At 36.9% G+C, this 17,064-nt stretch overlaps 1 protein-coding gene across 1 annotated transcript; it reads left to right on the top strand.

The window, feature by feature from the left end:
- Positions 1-490: 490 nt before the first annotated feature.
- utp15 (UTP15 small subunit processome component) lies at positions 491-10,772 on the top strand. The gene is made up of 13 exons (XM_007244070.4): positions 491-624; positions 1,969-2,095; positions 2,192-2,284; positions 4,890-5,074; positions 5,689-5,867; positions 6,051-6,176; positions 7,123-7,258; positions 7,474-7,555; positions 7,664-7,816; positions 8,300-8,401; positions 9,226-9,359; positions 9,519-9,577; positions 10,330-10,772. The coding sequence occupies exons 2-13, from the start codon at positions 2,006-2,008 to the stop codon at positions 10,542-10,544; spliced, it is 1,554 nt and encodes a 517-aa protein (XP_007244132.1). The 5' UTR covers positions 491-624; positions 1,969-2,005; the 3' UTR covers positions 10,545-10,772.
- The last annotated feature ends 6,292 nt before the right edge of the window (positions 10,773-17,064 follow it).

Here is a 17,064-nt window from a genome sequence, read left to right as displayed (position 1 = left end):
AGGGCCACTCTTAAAAAATAAAACCTGTTCACTTAGAAAATAAAGTTATAATATTATGAGATTAAAGCCCGAATATTATGAGAATAAAGTCGAAGTATTTTTAGGAAAATGTAGTTCTAACTGCTTGGGCTGCAGTTTAAGAACAGAGCGTGGGGGGAAGGAAAAGATGTAAGCTGGAGACATGTTTATCCTGCCTATGTTGGGGAAACTTTTTTGTGCTCATATAAATCGTTTGCTCAAAATAAAGAAATTGTTGCCTCGAATTAAAGTTTTTTTTTTACTCAAAGTAAAGAAATTGTTCACTCAAATTTAAGAAATCGTTTACTCGAATTAAAGAAAACGTGAGCATAAACTGCTAAATCGTTCGCTCGATTTAATTATTTTTTATCCACGGCCCCTCCCGGGCTCCGTAATAATCTCGTCCCCTAAGTAGTGCACTAAATAGTCAGCACGGACCAATTTGAGATGCGCCCAAATGCGCAGCAAACGGAAGTACGTAGTCCAACATGGTGGCGTCCGTGTGGCCGTAGAAGCAACGTGATTTCTCTCCACGTTTAGCGAAAAAAATACAAAAAACTGCAGTTTAAACCAGCGCGGTTTCTCCAGGAGACGGCAAACACTTCGGTACTTTTTTTTTACATTTGTGTGCTCGTGCTACTCGGCCGCGTCTGGCCGTGTTTCATTACTTCTGCTGATAAACGTATTACTTTAGTAGACTAGCGGTGGCTAACCTAGCTAAGCTAAGCTAACTAGATAACTTATCTCATTATTAAACTTGTTACATAGTTAGCCCTACATTTTTGTTTCTGCACGTGTATTGATATTCGATTTTTTTTTACTGAAAATAAATCCCACAGTGTGTTGGGTTAATTTGGTTAGTGTAATTTAACAAACAGTTTTGATTTAGTCTTAAAGCTGGGTTAGGTTAGTAATGCTACAGCCTTAAAAGGGTGCTCTCTAAATAGTGTCTGTTAAATATAATAGATGCAGGACCATGACAATTCACAGGCCCTTTACATACTTAACCCTATGGTTTCTTCGTCTTGTTGAAGCGTTACTATCTACTATAAATCAAACAACTATTTCTTAACCCAAAGAACCCATGGTGACATACCTAACAGACCTTTAAAAGATGTGCAAAGTTTCTTAAAGCACTTTGTCCTTCACTTTAATTTAAGAAGTTCCTAAATCACATATACAGAACATCCTGAGAGCATCGCAGGAAAGTGTGTGAATAAGTGGTCACCTGACTTTGTTTACAGATTGTAGGTGTGCTGGAGATAATTGTAGCTGTGTTTTCACTTATTTAAGTCTGTTTTAACCAGTTTAACTATTGAAATGCTCTAATAAATTGTTTTCCACGTTGTTGTCGAAATTTTAACATTAAGGAAAAAAAATGAGCTGTCCAACTCATTTAATAAAGTAAATTTTAGATTTTGTATCAATAATCTGAACTGAGTCTGGTCTCTTATGGGTTAAAACACATTTAAAATAATTGCTCTTCTGTCAATCTGTGTTTTATCTTTCTGTCTGTCAAAATGCTATCCTACCATTGTGGACACACCTTCTCTTTTTAAATATGTTTTCTTTATTTTCATGACTATTTACATTGTAGATTCTTACTGAAGGCATCAAAACTATGAATGAACACATGTGGAGTTTAATGTATTAAACCATAAAAGTGAAATTACTTAAAAAAAAAAAAAGAATATTCTAGTTCCTTCAAAATAGCCACCCTTTGCTCTGATTACTGCTTTGCACACTCTTGGCATTCTCTCAATGAGCTTCAAGAGGTGGTCCCTGAAATGGTTTTCCAACAGTTTTGAAGGAGTTCCAGAGGTGTTTAGCACTTGTTGGCCCCTTTTTGCCTTTACTCTTCAGTCGATCAGTTAGTCTGTATTCTTTGTTGTTCTTCTGACAATGGTGGATTTTAATGAACTACATTTTGAACATGTTGCTCTTTTGTAGGCCTTCCTGGATTCCTGAATGAGAGAACACTGCTCCAATGGCATCCTTTAAACCCACTAAAGTCTATACGTATCCAAAACTAGGAGAGAAGGTTACTGAGGATACACTGTACTGGAAAAACTACAAGGTATCCATGATTCTTTTTATTATTTATTTCTAAAAATTGAAATAAAAGAAGAATGTCATTTATTTAACGTGTTTGATTTGTTGTCTTCTGTTTCAGGCTCCTGTGCAGATTAAAGAGTTTGGTGCTGTAACAAAAATTGAGTTTTCTCCAGTGGCACCTCACAATTACGTAGTAACTGCCTCCACCAGAGTGAGTTATTTTTTTATCTCACACTTTTCTTTTTTGTATATTTGAACAAAAGGATTTCAGAACATTTCTTTTACATTACATTACAGTACATTTGGCAGACGCTTTTGTCCAAAGCGACTTACAATATTGAAGTGCAAATAATAGAAGAGGTTAAGTACAAAAATAATAGAAGTTAAAAATAAAGCATCTATAGATAGGGCCTTAAGGAGGTCAGAGGGAAATAATGGGATAGAGGAGTAGAGAAGAGGAAGAAGGAGATGAGGTTAGAATTAGTTAGTTTGTTAGAGGTGTTAGGAGAGTAAGTGCTCTTTGAAGAGCTCTGTCTTCAGGAGTTTCTTAAAGATAGCGAGAGATTCTCCTGATCTGGTAGTGGAAGGTAGTTTGTTCCACCATTGGGGAACGCTGTATGAGAACAGTCTGGATTGCTTTGTGTGAGTGTTTGGCAAAGCGAGGCGACGTTCATTGGAGGAGCGCAGCGGCCAGGAGGTAGCGTAAGCCTTCAGGAGTGAGTGCAGGTTGGAAGGAGCTGTTCTGTCATCACCTTGTAGGCGATTGTAAGAGCTTTGAATTTGATGCGAGCAGCAACCGGTAGCCAGTGGAGCTCAATGAGCAGCGGGGTGACATGTGCCCGTTTTGGTTGGTTGAAGACCAAACGTGCTGCTGCATTCTGAATCATCTGTAGTGGTTTTACTACACAGGCCGGGAGGCTAGTTAATACGGCATTGCAGTAGTCGAGGCGTGAGATTACCACAGCTTGTACCAGGAGTTGGGTGGCCTGTTGCGTCAGAAACGGTCGAATTTTTCCGATGTTGCAAAGCGGCAGGATCGAGCAACTGAGGCCACATGGTGCGTGAAGAGAAGCTGGTCATCAACCAGAACACCCAGGTTCCTAGCAACCTAGGTGAGAGAGAGAGAGTCGATGGTTATGGCAAAGTTGTGTTGAATAGAAGGTTTTGCTGGTATGACCAGAAGTTCAGTCTTTGAGAGGTTTAGTTGGAGGTGATGTTCCTTCATCCATGCGGATATGTCTGAGAGACGCTGTGATATTCGTGCAGAGATTGAGTGATCATCTGGTGAGAACGACAGGTATAGCTGGGTGTCATCAGCAAAGCAGTGGTAGGAAAAACCATGTGAGCGGATAACCCGACCTAGAGAGGTGGTGTATATTGAGAAGAGAAGAGGTCCCAGTACCGAACCCTGGGGAACCCCAGTGGGTAACGAGTGGGCTGGGGACAGCCGTCCTTGCCATGACACCCTGAACGAGCGCCCAGTGAGGTACGATCTGAACCATGACAGCGCATTGTCTGAGATCCCCATGTTCGAGAGTATAGTTAGGAGGAAGTCATGGTTGACTGTGTCGAGAGGTCCAGCAGAATGAGCACTGAGGACTGTCCTGCAGCTCTAGCAGGTTTTAACGCTTCTGTCACAGACAACAGAGCCGTCTCGGTAGAGTGTCCTTTTTTGAATCCAGATTGGTTCTGGTCCAGGAGGTCATTTTGGGTGAGGAAGCCAGAGACTTGATTGAGAGCTGCTCTTTCTAATGTTGTAGAAAGAAAAGGCAGTAGTGAGACCGGTCTGTAGCTGGGCGGGGTTGAGAGAAGGCTTTTTAAGCAGTGGTGTGGCCTGTGCTTGTTTAAAAGCAGTCGGGAACACATCAGATGTTAAAGAGGCATTGATCGTGTGAGTAATAGCCGGAATGATTGCAGGTGCAATGGGTTGCAGAAGGTCTGAAGGAACCGGGTCAAGTGGACACGTAGTAGGACGGCTACGCGTTAGGAGAGCCAGTGTCTCGTTCTCAGTGAGAGGAGCGAACGAGGAGAAAGCGACGCCTTCGGTAGAGGGATACCGGGCAGCAGAGCATGATGTAGGACTGCTACATGTCGCATCAGTAAACTGTCTGCTGATAGCTGCCACTTTCCCAGTAAAGAATGAGGCAAGAGCTTCAGCCGTAAGGCAGGTAGCCTGAGGAGGAGGTGGAGGGTTGAGTAGTGTTTTGAATGTAGCAAATAGTTTCCGGGAGTCTGTGAGGGAGCTGATTTTTTTGTGATAGAATTCAGCTTTAGCAGCAGTGAGGCTGGCTGAAAAATAAGCCAGGAGCAGTAGATTTCTTGTAGATTTCTTGTAGATAGGACTTTGACTTCAAGGCTAAAAGACTGTTAACCAAGAGCTGAGATATATATATATATATATATATATATATATATGTGTGTGTGTGTGTGTGTGTGTGTGTCTTCAACTTATGTGTAGTGAACATAGAACACAGCAGTGACTACCTGAATAAGTTATGTGGAAAAAAAGCTGACTTTTTGGCGTAATTGGTCCAAAATCAGAAGCTTATAAATCTCTCAGCTGAAAGAATTCTGCTTAAAGGATTAGGAAAAATGTTCTAACAGTCAATTCCAGACTGGTAGACAGTTGAGGGGACTACATAACTGTCTTAATTGAGGTCAATCAACCAAATGGGAAAATGTCAACTATTGGTACATACGGAGCTGTAATGTTTTTGTCATAAGTAAATTGCATTTCTGTGCATTCAGGTTTAAAATATGGCCAGTATTTAAAGAGCTGGACAGTCCTAATTCTCTCATGCTGTGTTTTATATCAGATCCAGGTGTACAGACCTCAGTCACAGGAACCCGTGCAGAGTTTCACTCGGTTCCGGGATACCGCTTATGGAGGGAGCTTTCGTGGTGATGGAAAGCTGGTGGTGGCAGGAAGTGAAGAGGGTCTCATCCGACTCTTTGACGTCGGTGGTCGAGTTGCTCTCCGGCAGTTCAGAGGACACTCCAAGTATTTACATACACATTACATTACAAAACACTCTTGTCAATTGGCAGATGCTTGTATCTGGAGTATATTAGAGAAGTGCTTAGAAGTCAACTCCATAAAAAGAAAATATCCATAATGTATGCTGTATTACTTGTCCAAAACATAATGTTACTTTTTAATTATTATTTTACATATAAAGATTGATACATCACACTTAAACATCTGATACATCTAATAAGGGCTTTCGTGTGCAATCACATGCCTTTAATCATCCAAGTGTGATGCTCTTTTAGAGAACATTAATGGTGTTTGTATGTATGCATTTTAGTTTTTTCTAATGTTACCTAATTTTATTCACTATGTATAAGGCCAATGACCTAATCCCTATTCATACGTACTACTTTTATTACTAGTAATGCTCCAAACACTAGAAGGGTGAAAGTTACCATATAACCCCTCTAATACATGATATTACCCACCACTGAGAGAGAGCAAGGCAAATTGTGCTCTCACGGGCTCCAGCTGCTGATGGGAAGTAGTATTTAATACTCGTCTTAGTCTACATAACATCCCAGAGCCTCCTTATGCTTATTTTTTCTCCAGACTGCTGACACTATTGTGGATGTCTCTTTCAGGGCAGTGCATGTGACCTCATTCCTCTCTGATGGCTATCGCGTGGTGTCCGGCTCTGATGACCTGTCCTGTCGCATGTGGGATGTAGCCAGCGGTACCCAGCTCAGCTCTTACACAGAACACACAGACTACGTCAGAGCTGGTGCTGCCAGCAGACTCAACCCAGACCTCTACATCACTGGTATCTCCACTGAACCTGTACTTACCTTTTGTGAAATACATGTCGTCCTTCTTCTTTTTCTTCTTCTTGATTTCAAGGCTCTTTTAAACTACTAGTCATAGTATTTGAGAAAACATGAGTTTTTTTCTTTTTCTTTATATTGTCTGTATCAATGTCAGTAGTTAACAGTGTTCTTCATGACAGGCTCCTACGACCACACAGTGAAGCTGTTTGATATGCGAGTCGGAGGCAGTGTAATGACCATGCAGCACGGGCATCCCGTGGAGAGTGTGCTGCTTTACCCCTCAGAAGCCCTGCTGGTGTCTGCAGGTACGCTGTATTTAGATATTTATAAATTAATGTAAGTTTAATGTTATTATTCATGAGTAATATATTAGAGTAATAAATTAAAATCTGCACTTTTACCTTATTTCCAGCAGTAAAACATACTACAGTAAAACCATGAAATTTTGCTACTAATTGTTCACATAATGTTCTTAAAAGAAGTAATGAAATGATTTTGCTTTATTTGGGTAGAGTTCATCCCACATTTTAAGCAAATATGACTTATATAAAATAGCTGAAACACTAAAAACCTTTACTCACCATCACTTGTTATATTTTCAATAATGACTGACTGCCTGGCCACACTGTTGTAGGACATAAAAACAAGTTAACATTTAATTTACTGCAAAGTGTGATTTTGCTGAATTATTTTTCCCAGGTAATGGGAGAATTTACTGGTAGAAGGGAATCGGGGGGGATTTTGTCCTGTATTACAGTCATACTGAGTGACAAATTAAAAATAATGCCTATTGGAAACCATGCTCCTCATTCCTATGTAATTAACTGAATATGGGTTGTGGAATGAGGAATAAGGGATAGAAGCCCTGGAACCAGTAGGGAAGGTATCATTTTTGTGTTTGCAAGTTGGTTACAAGCAGTGTTCAGAAATCAGTATAAAGCTCTCTGCTAAGTATGTAAGAAAACGATCTAGTCATGGACCTTTGGTGTAAAGGTGCTCAAGTCTCACACCTAGACAAAGCAGGCTCAAGCAATCATGCCTATGAGGTGTTTAAAAAAAGAACTCTGTTCTAACATTTCACTAAGAACAGTCTTCAATTTGTTTTAATTTAACTCACTAAAACCTGCAAGTTAAGAACATTCCTATTCATTTTTTAGTGTTTAATGTACTAAAGATATTGTGAATCTAGCCACAGCCATAACAATGTGATATAACGGTAGTGTCTGTGTATGTGCTTGATATTCTGAACAGGAGGTCGGTATGTGAAAGTATGGGACTTGTTGAAAGGAGGCCAGCAGCTTGTATCTCTCAAGAATCATCACAAAACCGTCACGTGTGCCTGTCTGAGCACCACAGACAACAAACTACTGACAGGCTCGCTCGACAGGTATGTGATTGTATGTGTATCTTAAGCACAATTTATATTTCTGCATATTTCTGCACCTCCTTGAAATGTAACTACGCATCGCCACTGCGTGGCACACTCTTGCTGGATATGCGTGGGCTAGTCATAGGTTCGACACAGTAGTATAAATTGGGCGTTAGTTATGAATGGGATTACTGGTGGCACACTGTTGAATTTGTCTATTTTTTTTTCCACAGGCATGTTAAAGTCTATAATTCGTCTTACAAAGTTGTTCATAATTTCGACTACGCTACTTCCATCCTGAGTCTGGCTGTTGCGGTAAGTGAAGCACTGTGAATACGTAAGTTGTTTCAGATCAGAATTACTGATACGCTTTAAAGACTGTCGTTAATGTCCCTAATAAAGCTTTCTCTTGTTTGCCTCCAGCCTGATGATGAGGTGATGGCTGTTGGGATGACAAATGGTGTGTTGAGTGTCAGACAGAAGAAACACACAAACGATAAACAGGAGGTGCTCACTAAAAGGAGGCGGACCCCAGCATATCGGGTCTTCAAAGGCAAAAACTACATTCCCAAACAGGTCTGTTTATTACGGTCAATAAAGCCACTAAAGCTAACGTGTTTTTGACAAATGGTCAGACTTTGATTCGTTTAGTGTTCAAATTCTCATACTAACCTTTTAAAGTGATAATCTTATATTAGATTATCAAATTTACAGTATATAATGAATTCAGTTTATTAAAATTTAATGACAAATTGAAAAATAAATTTAGATACATGTGTTCTACCTCCTTAAAGATGATATGTGCACTGTTTCACTGTTTAAAATGACTTGATTAAACATTTTTAGGGCAACTGAGAGTATAAGGATTAAACAATATTGTGTTATAAATAACTGCCTTTAATATATTCTGTTTATCAGTTATTTTAGTTTTAATTTACTTTGTTTTAATTTATCATATCACAATATCACACTTGTTGTACTAACATTGTACCAATGAACTGCTGCAGTGTCTTTTTAAACGATTTGTTTTTTTTCTATCTCACTTTTCTTTCTTTTCAGGATGATTTTTTGGTCAGTAAGCCAGTCAAACAGCACCTTCAGAAATATGACAGACAGCTGAAGAGTTTCCAAGTGTCAAAAGCACTGGATTCAGCACTGGAGGTAAATGCATTCCATGGCAAACACACACTGATTATTATTAATGGTAATCTAGTAATGTTGTTCAGATGAATCAGTTTTCAAATATTCAATGCATCCTTAGAATTTTGTAAACTCTGATCAAGACTGGATTTCAGACACGCCTCAGAGCTTTGATATGGCCAATTCAGTAATCAGTAATGTCAGTAATACTGAACAGCTAAATACTTTATAAACACTACACTTTGTTAAAATGTAAAAAAAAAAAAAAAAGTTTTGTATGACTTTAGGCAGATGCTCTTATCTATAGCTTTTCCATGTGAATTATATTACTCAGTTTGGTGAATGTAGGGTCAGGAGATTTGCTGGACTCACTCCACATTTAAAAACTGAAATGAAGAGTAGGGGCGAAGTGTGGTCCTGCTGCCACTGCTGAGAAATACTAACGTCAGAGGAAGCCATGATATGACACAAAATACGTTAATCACTAATTAATTTTTTTAGCCGTTTTATTTATTTATTTATTTATTTTGTGTTTTCAGCCAAAAAATGCTGGTCGACAAATATTCAATGCATCTCTGAGACACTATGAGTTTTATGGTTATGTGCATCTCTCTTTTTTTTTGTTTTTTTGGCCAGGATGTGGTTGGGTTTTTTTTATTAAATTTAAATGTGTTATATATATATATATATATATATATATATATATATATATATATATATATATATATATATATACACTTACATGGTTTATTGCGCACTTTCAAGCTTAAGAATATCTGACTTAATGGTAGAAAAAATGATTCAGTGTGGGATTTCATTAATTAACGATAATATTCTGTTTGCAGACGTGGCGGCGCTTCCATAATCCAGAAGTGACTGTAGCAGTGATGATTGAGCTGAACCGCAGAGGAACGCTGAAGAACGCACTTTCTGGACGGGATGAGCAAAGTTTAACCATGCTACTCAATTTCCTCATCAAGTATGATCACACCACCAGTCTCACACACGCAACCACATCCACGCAAGGGAAATGAGACATACTTATATTTATAGCAACATCTCCTGTGTTCATCTTTTTGTTATGAGATTCTAGACAATAGCTGTAAACTGAAATATATGTATGCTTTTTCTTCTTCAGGCATGTAACTGATCCACGGTTCTCCCGCATACTGCTGATGGTATCAGACATGATCATCGGTAAGTATCTGTGGAGTTTCTATGATTGTTTGAAGAAAACATCTCCTGTGTTCTCAATTATATCTCCAGTTATCTAATTAAACCCAACTGCACTGACTACTTTCACACTTTAATCATAACGGAACATCTTAGTATACTTATCTTACATTGTACACTTATTATAGGCCATAGGTCATCTTTTCCATGAACCACATTCATGGAGCAGTTGCTCTCAGTTCTCTTTAATAGACAGTTTGAGAGTGGATGATTAATTCTACAGCTACGAATGAGGAACAATGACCTCAATTTCACCCATGTAGAAAGAAAACCTAAACGTGACCAGTGAGTAGCTGCACTACATGTCCAACATGTTTGTCGACACTTCTTCTAATGAATGCATTCAGCTACTTGATGTTTTACCCATTGCTGATGTCCATTGTGGCTGTTCTAGTCCCTCTAGAGAATTAGTGGCAATACATTCATCTGGACCAGATGAACATGAACCTATATATTAGCAGCTAATAACTGTTTTCTGTGTGGATTATTCTGATGTTTTTTTAGGTAGTCATTTTGGTTTTTGGCTTTTGGTTAACTCTTGAAAATTGGTGGGCCAATGATATACCACAGTATATCAAACAACGGTATTCAGCTGCATCATATAGTTTACATTGAAGACAAATGTTTTCTTAATTTTGATACCTTTCTCATTTAAAAGTGCATAATGGGTTCCACTTGTTCTTCTGTAATTCCTGTGTTTTTACCCCTTTTTGCAGATCTGTATCATGATGTGGCTCCTCAGTCTTCCATCGTGGAGCGGCTGTTTCAGCGGCTGTTGGAGTTGCTGGGTCGTGAAGCTGAGCTTCAGCAGGAGCTTCTGCAGGTGCTGGGAATTCTGGACACACTCTTCGCTTCATTGGCTCCACGGCAGGAGGTGTCTGGCCCTGCTGCCCCACCCATAATGCTGGGGTCACAACAACAGGCTGCCTGAGTTGTTCATATACCTTCTTGAGGCTCAATTTTAAGGTGGTCATGGCAGCTGAGGAACAAAGCTGGACTTGATGAAGATGACAACAATGAGAAAACTTGAGGTCTTGAAGTTCAAGACTAGTTATAGACAGGAATAATCACTGTTACTGTGTTTGTCCAGTGATTTAATTGACACTTGCATAATTGCAGTCTGTTTTTATATGTGCATATATAAAAAAGATTTCTTATGCGTCTTCTTGATTGATTTGAAAGTATCTCGTTTTTTTTTTTTTTTTTTTTTTTTGTGATTCACAGCTCAAGATGGTTCGAATGCACTTTGCCAAAGACTTATATAGTATAGGGAGTTTAATATCTTCTCAGGAAGTATAGAAGTTAAGGGTCCTCACTAGGTGTGATTTTTTTAATGTGCTATAGTTCATCATCCGATATGTCTGTACTTAAGTCACGTTTGTTTTGTTCAACCTGTTTTGTTGCAAAACAGATGAACATAAATCTTCAAATAAGAACAAAAACATCTAACCCCAAAGAAACAGTAGTGAGAAGCAACAGGAAGATGAGGAAGCACTGGTGGAAATAATACACTGACACATTCTTTTCTGGTCTAAATCATTTATAAATTACTAATAAATTATATATAAATGGTAAAAGTCACATTAGTGCCATATAAGTCATTTTGTTATGCTCAGCAGAACCAATGTAATTGTTCATATGCTGAACACTAATAATAATGATGCTGAATCAGTCTCATCACACGTCAAATACATAAATGTATTGTTACAGCTGCTTTTTTATGTGATTAAATGATCTGTGTGCAATGGGTGCAGCTTAATGTAGCTAAATGCTTTCATTAGAGTGAGTCTGTCCACAAAAATCTGCAACCAGACTTGCATTTCTCAAGAGTCACCATGCTGAATGATCGACCACAAGACTGATTTTTTTTTCCCCTTACTGCTAAGAGCGTGTGTGTATATATATCAGAATTCACACTTGGTCTAAATTAGTCATGGTTAGGGTTCGACTGCAGGACTTTTCATGTTCACAACTTCACAAGCTGCGTTCACAAGTGAGAATTAGTCCAGCTAAAGTACAGCATGGTAATAAACATTCATTAGAAGGGGTTTCCACAAACCTGTCGACATGTGGTGTACTTCAAAATGGCACTGAAGGCTTATTGTTACTTTACGGACTTTCAAAATCATTTTCACAGCTAAGATCCCCATGTGGAGCTCACATGGGTGGAACATGAGTTCAACGTATTACTAAATCCAAGCTGGGCTTCCCACATGTGCCTCATGAGTATAGCCCACTTAAATCGCACATGGGTTATATCTAGGCTGCATGTGCAGTGTTCCTTATAGGAAAATCATTTAATTTGCCAGCTTGGTTGCTATTTCTATTCACACAGGACCAGCCTCTTATCTGTTTGAATGAGAAGAGCCTGGAAACACTGGAAATGTTTTTGCTACTTTTTCAGAAACATATTAAATCACTGATTAAATCTGAATGAATAAAATCAACAAAAATTTAGAATTTTTGGCTTGTTATGGCTACTGCACTTACGCAGATCTCCAGATTGCTGCTGTCTGCACAACCAGCAAGCTGATTGGCTTTTTTTATTGAAGGGTGGGACCATAATTACCATTACTAGAGCTCCTATTCATACTGCAGTGAGTGGCTGGTCTCCACTTCAAAAATATCTGTGGTGCAACCTAGATGGGCACAATGTTTATCCCTTCCTGACCCTGATGGGGCCTGTCACTGACATTCATAAGTGGTTCTAAAATGAAACCCATGGACAAAACATGCTGGTTACTAGTTGGGCCTCCCATACATTCCCCCCCATGTGGGCATATTATTTGGGTTAGTACTGCACTGTTTTTGGAAAACTAGAAGCAGCTAAATTTGGCTTCATATTTAAATGTCAGTTTCGGTTAGGCTTTGTGAATGTGAATTTTTTTCTAAACAAGTTCCACATACTTCTTAATTATCTGTTATATATGTTTTGTTGCATTTATTTTGATTAATAGTGTAATATAAGCATCTTGTTGAACCCCAAAAAGCCATGTGTACACTCAGCAGCATAGAGGTGTTAGAAGTTTGGTTCTAGGTTGGCACCAAACAGGAAACTGCCTCCATAATTTTAGAAGCAAAGAGGAAATGAAACCTAGACTGACGGTCAGAAAGGAGAGTGAAAATGCAAGAATATGTTAAAAAAAAAGTCTGCTTTCCAGACTTGCCTAACCAGGTTTCGATGAAATAGATCTGAAACTGGAGGTGGGGATAGCTCCTGAAACTAAAAGGAAAAGGCTAAGATGTTTAAATCAGTGCAGAATTGTGCAAAAGTCTTGACCTTTTTATCCAACTGCTTTACTTAGCAGTGAGTGTATTCATAACTATGAAGTGAATACAGATAAGAAGAAACAGAAAAAATGCAAGTTTTCTTTTTTCCATTTAGCTTTTTATATAATTTTGTTTCTAAGTCTTATCCCATTTTCTCCCAATTTACACAGCCAATTACCCAACCCACTCATTAAGACTCTTCCTACCACTAGTGATGCCCCAACACCAGAAGGGTAAGGACTAGTAGCGCATGCTGACCAATATAAATTATACTTGGCTACCTGGAATTACTGTATTTCTTAAATACTATATTTTACTATTCACTATATTTTACTATTTTACTTTATATTACATTGACACCTATTCAAAAATGTCATTATTAGTTGCTATTTTGAATGTGTTATCCATTGGACAGTGATTATATGAAATTAATATTTTGTTCCCTAACTATTTTCTATTTATTTTTTTAATAAATATTCACCTTAAATATTCTGGTTTTAACACCGGACTAAAACTGTTACCCATCCTGCTTAAATTGTTGAATGTTAAGTTAATGCCACATACATGACTGAATTCATTTTGCAACCAAGCATAACGTTCAACAGAGCATACATCCAGCTGATGTGAATAGCTTGAAACAATATTAACAGCTCTGTGAAGATCCTTCCTGATAAAACACAAAGTTTTAATGATACAGTCACAGACCCTCGGGACTCTGTCCTGGGTTCTCAACACCCAAGCAGTCAGTGAGGTTAACCATTGTACAGTCATAAGTGACTGAAATGACACACTGATTAATACTTTTTTAAATAATAAAACAGTGAACACATCGTTTAACCTATTAAATATCCTTAGCATCAGACTGAAAGGGGAATTAAGGGGAAATTCATCATAATTCAGTTGATTAAATGTAAAGCACGTCATTCAGAGAGATGGTGTGAGATGGGCTGAATTACAGTGGTATTGGTGAGAAACCAGGGTTTGACTATGAAACACAAATTAAGTCATGTTATTTAGTGTACAAAATGACCTCTAAATCTATAGTTCAGAGTATTCTGAGTTTTAACAAATAATGTTAAAGTGACAGTCTGTATGTTTTTGGTGAGAATGGGTAATACTTTACATTACATTACATTTGGCAGCCGCTTTTGTCAAAAGCGACTTACAATAGTGATGTATGTAGAATAATAGAAATTAGGGCCTAAAGGAGATCAAAGGGAAATAATGGGATAGAGGAGGAAAAGGTAGGTAAGAAGTAGTTAATTTGTTAGAGGTGTTAGGAGAGTAAGTGCTCTTTGAAGAGCTCTGTCTTCAGAAGTTTATTAAAGATAGTGAGGCACGCTCCTGATCTGGTAGTAGAAGGTAGTTTGTTCCATCATTGGGGAACTCTGTATGAGAACAATCTGGATTGCTTTTAAAACTTTTAAAACAGTCTCCTTTCAAAGCAGTTGAATCCTGTGATTTTGATGAGGACTTTGTTTATGTTTTTCCAGTTAACCAGTGTAACTTGATGACTAGCAGTCCATGAAAATATATGCTATTTCCTAAGCTACAAACAAAAAATAAATAAATAAATAAAAGTGACATAAATTAGCATATATATATATAATGTACTTATGTATGTGTGCAGCATGTATTGTCTTTCTACTTATATAACTATACAAAAGATGCTCCTTATTTATGTAAAAATGGTTAATAATATGATTAAGGTCTTGTTGATTATCTTGGCAAATTACTTTAACAAATGTTTGGGGAAAAGTAAGAAGATAAATATCCCTTGCCACTGTGACAATGAACATTAATACATAAACATTTTATCTTTTACCAAGACATAAAAATCCCTAATAACATTACAAAAAAAAATGTACTTTTCTTGTATGTATTTAATATGTAGTAAGAATTTTCTGTAGACATATAAACAATATGAAATAAATGTATATATGCAAAATGATAATTAGCTTCTTTTTAAAATGTAATAATTATTATAGAAGCAAATAAACAGTCCAGTTCTACGGTATTACAATTCTTGGCGATTATTTGTTGACATTCTCTGAATGACGTGGTTTAAATTTGAACAACTAAATTTTTATGAATTTCCCCCTCAATTCCCCTTTCAAGGGAGGAAATTTAACATGTTAAAGTTAAGATGTTCATTGTTCTCTTGTTAAATGTGCTAATAATTATTGAGTAATTCAGTTATGACTGTGTAATGGGTCACCTCACTGATTGCCTGGGTGTTGAGAAACTCACTGCAGGGTCCCGAGGGTCTGTGACTGTATCATGAGAACTTTTTTCTTTGACTGATAAAGCCAAAAAAAAAACACCACACAAGATCTCAGAAAGGCACTAGCTTCAGCCCCGCATGATGAAATATTGCTCACTCTGTTGAATGTTACGTTTGGTTTCATATTGAAAAGTGGTTTTGATTCAGTTTTAGTCTTAGTCTTTTGAATAAATCTATTATTCATTCTATTGTATATTTTTGGCATTTTAATCAATTAGTTTTAGACTAGTTTTGGTCTAGTTTTTGTCAATGAAAACTAAAAACATTTTAGTCTAGTTTTAGTCAATTTAAATTCTGAAATATTTACTTTAATTTAAATCACGTGTTTTAATGGTTTTACTTTTTTAGATTAGTGTTATTATATTGAGATTATTTATTGCTAACATTATTAAAACAGCAGCCTTGTGTTTTGTTTTATTTAAATTACGCAACCATTAAATGTTTTAAAGCAACTGAGCCATGAAAAATAAAGATGAGACAAATGAAGCATTGCTTTTTATTATTATTAGTATACACTGCTACTAGACTATAGATCACTGACAGTACTCTAGTTGCTACACTTCACAACTGTACAACTATTTTTTTTTTTACTCATCCGTTTTTTTTACTATGGTTGCTTGTGGGTCTAGTTTACAAGCACAGCTCATCTCAGTTCTTATGTAGCTACACTTCTTGTGCTGCTTATTTTATTATAAACATTCAGTTCCTTCTAAACCTTCTTAAATATTAGAACCCAAATAAATACAGATGAAAGAGAATGAAAAGTTTAGCTTCATGGCTTTCTGACAGAAATGGTTAGGAAATAATATTCTTTGGGCTGGAGTTAATATTAACTTACACATAAAATGGGTTTTAACACAGCTGTGTTTTGATCACTGGTCAAAAATCAAATTTATTAAAAATAGTTTCTCCATTTGTCAGTGTTTTACACTTTTGTGTAGTTTTTATTCATTGATGAAAAGTGGAATACATTTTATCAATTTGTTCACATTTTCAATTATTACCTTTTTAAATGCCGTCTCGTATTCTTTACGAGAAACAGGTTGTTAACCAATTTTAATACTGCACGCATTAAAGAAATGAAGAGGGTTTTTCAAAGTTCTGCACATATATACAGTACTGTGTAAATGTTTTAGGCACCTGTGGGAATTTCAGTAAAGAAAAAGCTTCTTATCTGTAAAGTAAGTGTTTATTTGTTCAGTAAAACACTAACATTACAATAAATACAAACAGCAAATTTACAAAAAGCATCTCCTAATCTCTCACAATCCGAGTTTAATAAAGCTATTTCTAGTTCTCATCCTATCAAGACCTGGTTTGTTAAATTGGTAAATCAGGTGAGCTGCTGACGGAACTGAACATATACACATGCTGGCTGAGGAGCATCCAGGAGAAATCTGGAACTACGCTTTGTTCTTCAGCTTGGCTCACAGAATGCCTAAAACGTTTGCACAGTACTATATATATATATATATATATATATATATATATATATATATATATATATATATATATATATATATATATATATATATATATATATATATATATATATATACAGCTCTGGAAAAACCACTTAAAATGATGAGCTTCTTTGATTTTACCAAATTTAAAACCTCTGAAATTTAATCAAGGGGAAGATGGATCATCACAAGCCATCAAACCAAGGTAAACTGCTTGATTATTTGCACCAGGAGTGGCATAAAATAATCCAAAAGCAGTGTGTAAGACTGGTAGAGGAGAACATGCCAAGGTGCGTGAAAGCTGTGATTAAAAACCAGGGTTATTCCAACAAATATTGATTTCTGAACTTATACAACTATGAATATGATCTTGTTTTCTTTACATTATTTGAGGTCTGCATCTTTTTTTTTTTTTCAGCCATTTCTCATTTTCT

This window comes from Astyanax mexicanus, chromosome 9 (assembly GCF_023375975.1).
Source record: "Astyanax mexicanus isolate ESR-SI-001 chromosome 9, AstMex3_surface, whole genome shotgun sequence".
NCBI lineage: Eukaryota > Metazoa > Chordata > Actinopteri > Characiformes > Acestrorhamphidae > Astyanax > Astyanax mexicanus.
This window is presented reverse-complemented; position numbering and strand designations above follow the sequence as displayed.

Bases quoted from the DNA above. Each gene is read 5' to 3' on its own strand.
- utp15 (XM_007244070.4), top strand. From the start codon at position 2,006: ATGGCATCCTTTAAACCCACTAAAGTCTATACGTATCCAAAACTAGGA. The intron at 2,285-4,889 runs GTGAGTTATTTT...GTTTTATATCAG, and splicing joins TAGTAACTGCCTCCACCAGA to ATCCAGGTGTACAGACCTCA. The intron at 8,402-9,225 runs GTAAATGCATTC...TTCTGTTTGCAG, and splicing joins CACTGGATTCAGCACTGGAG to ACGTGGCGGCGCTTCCATAA.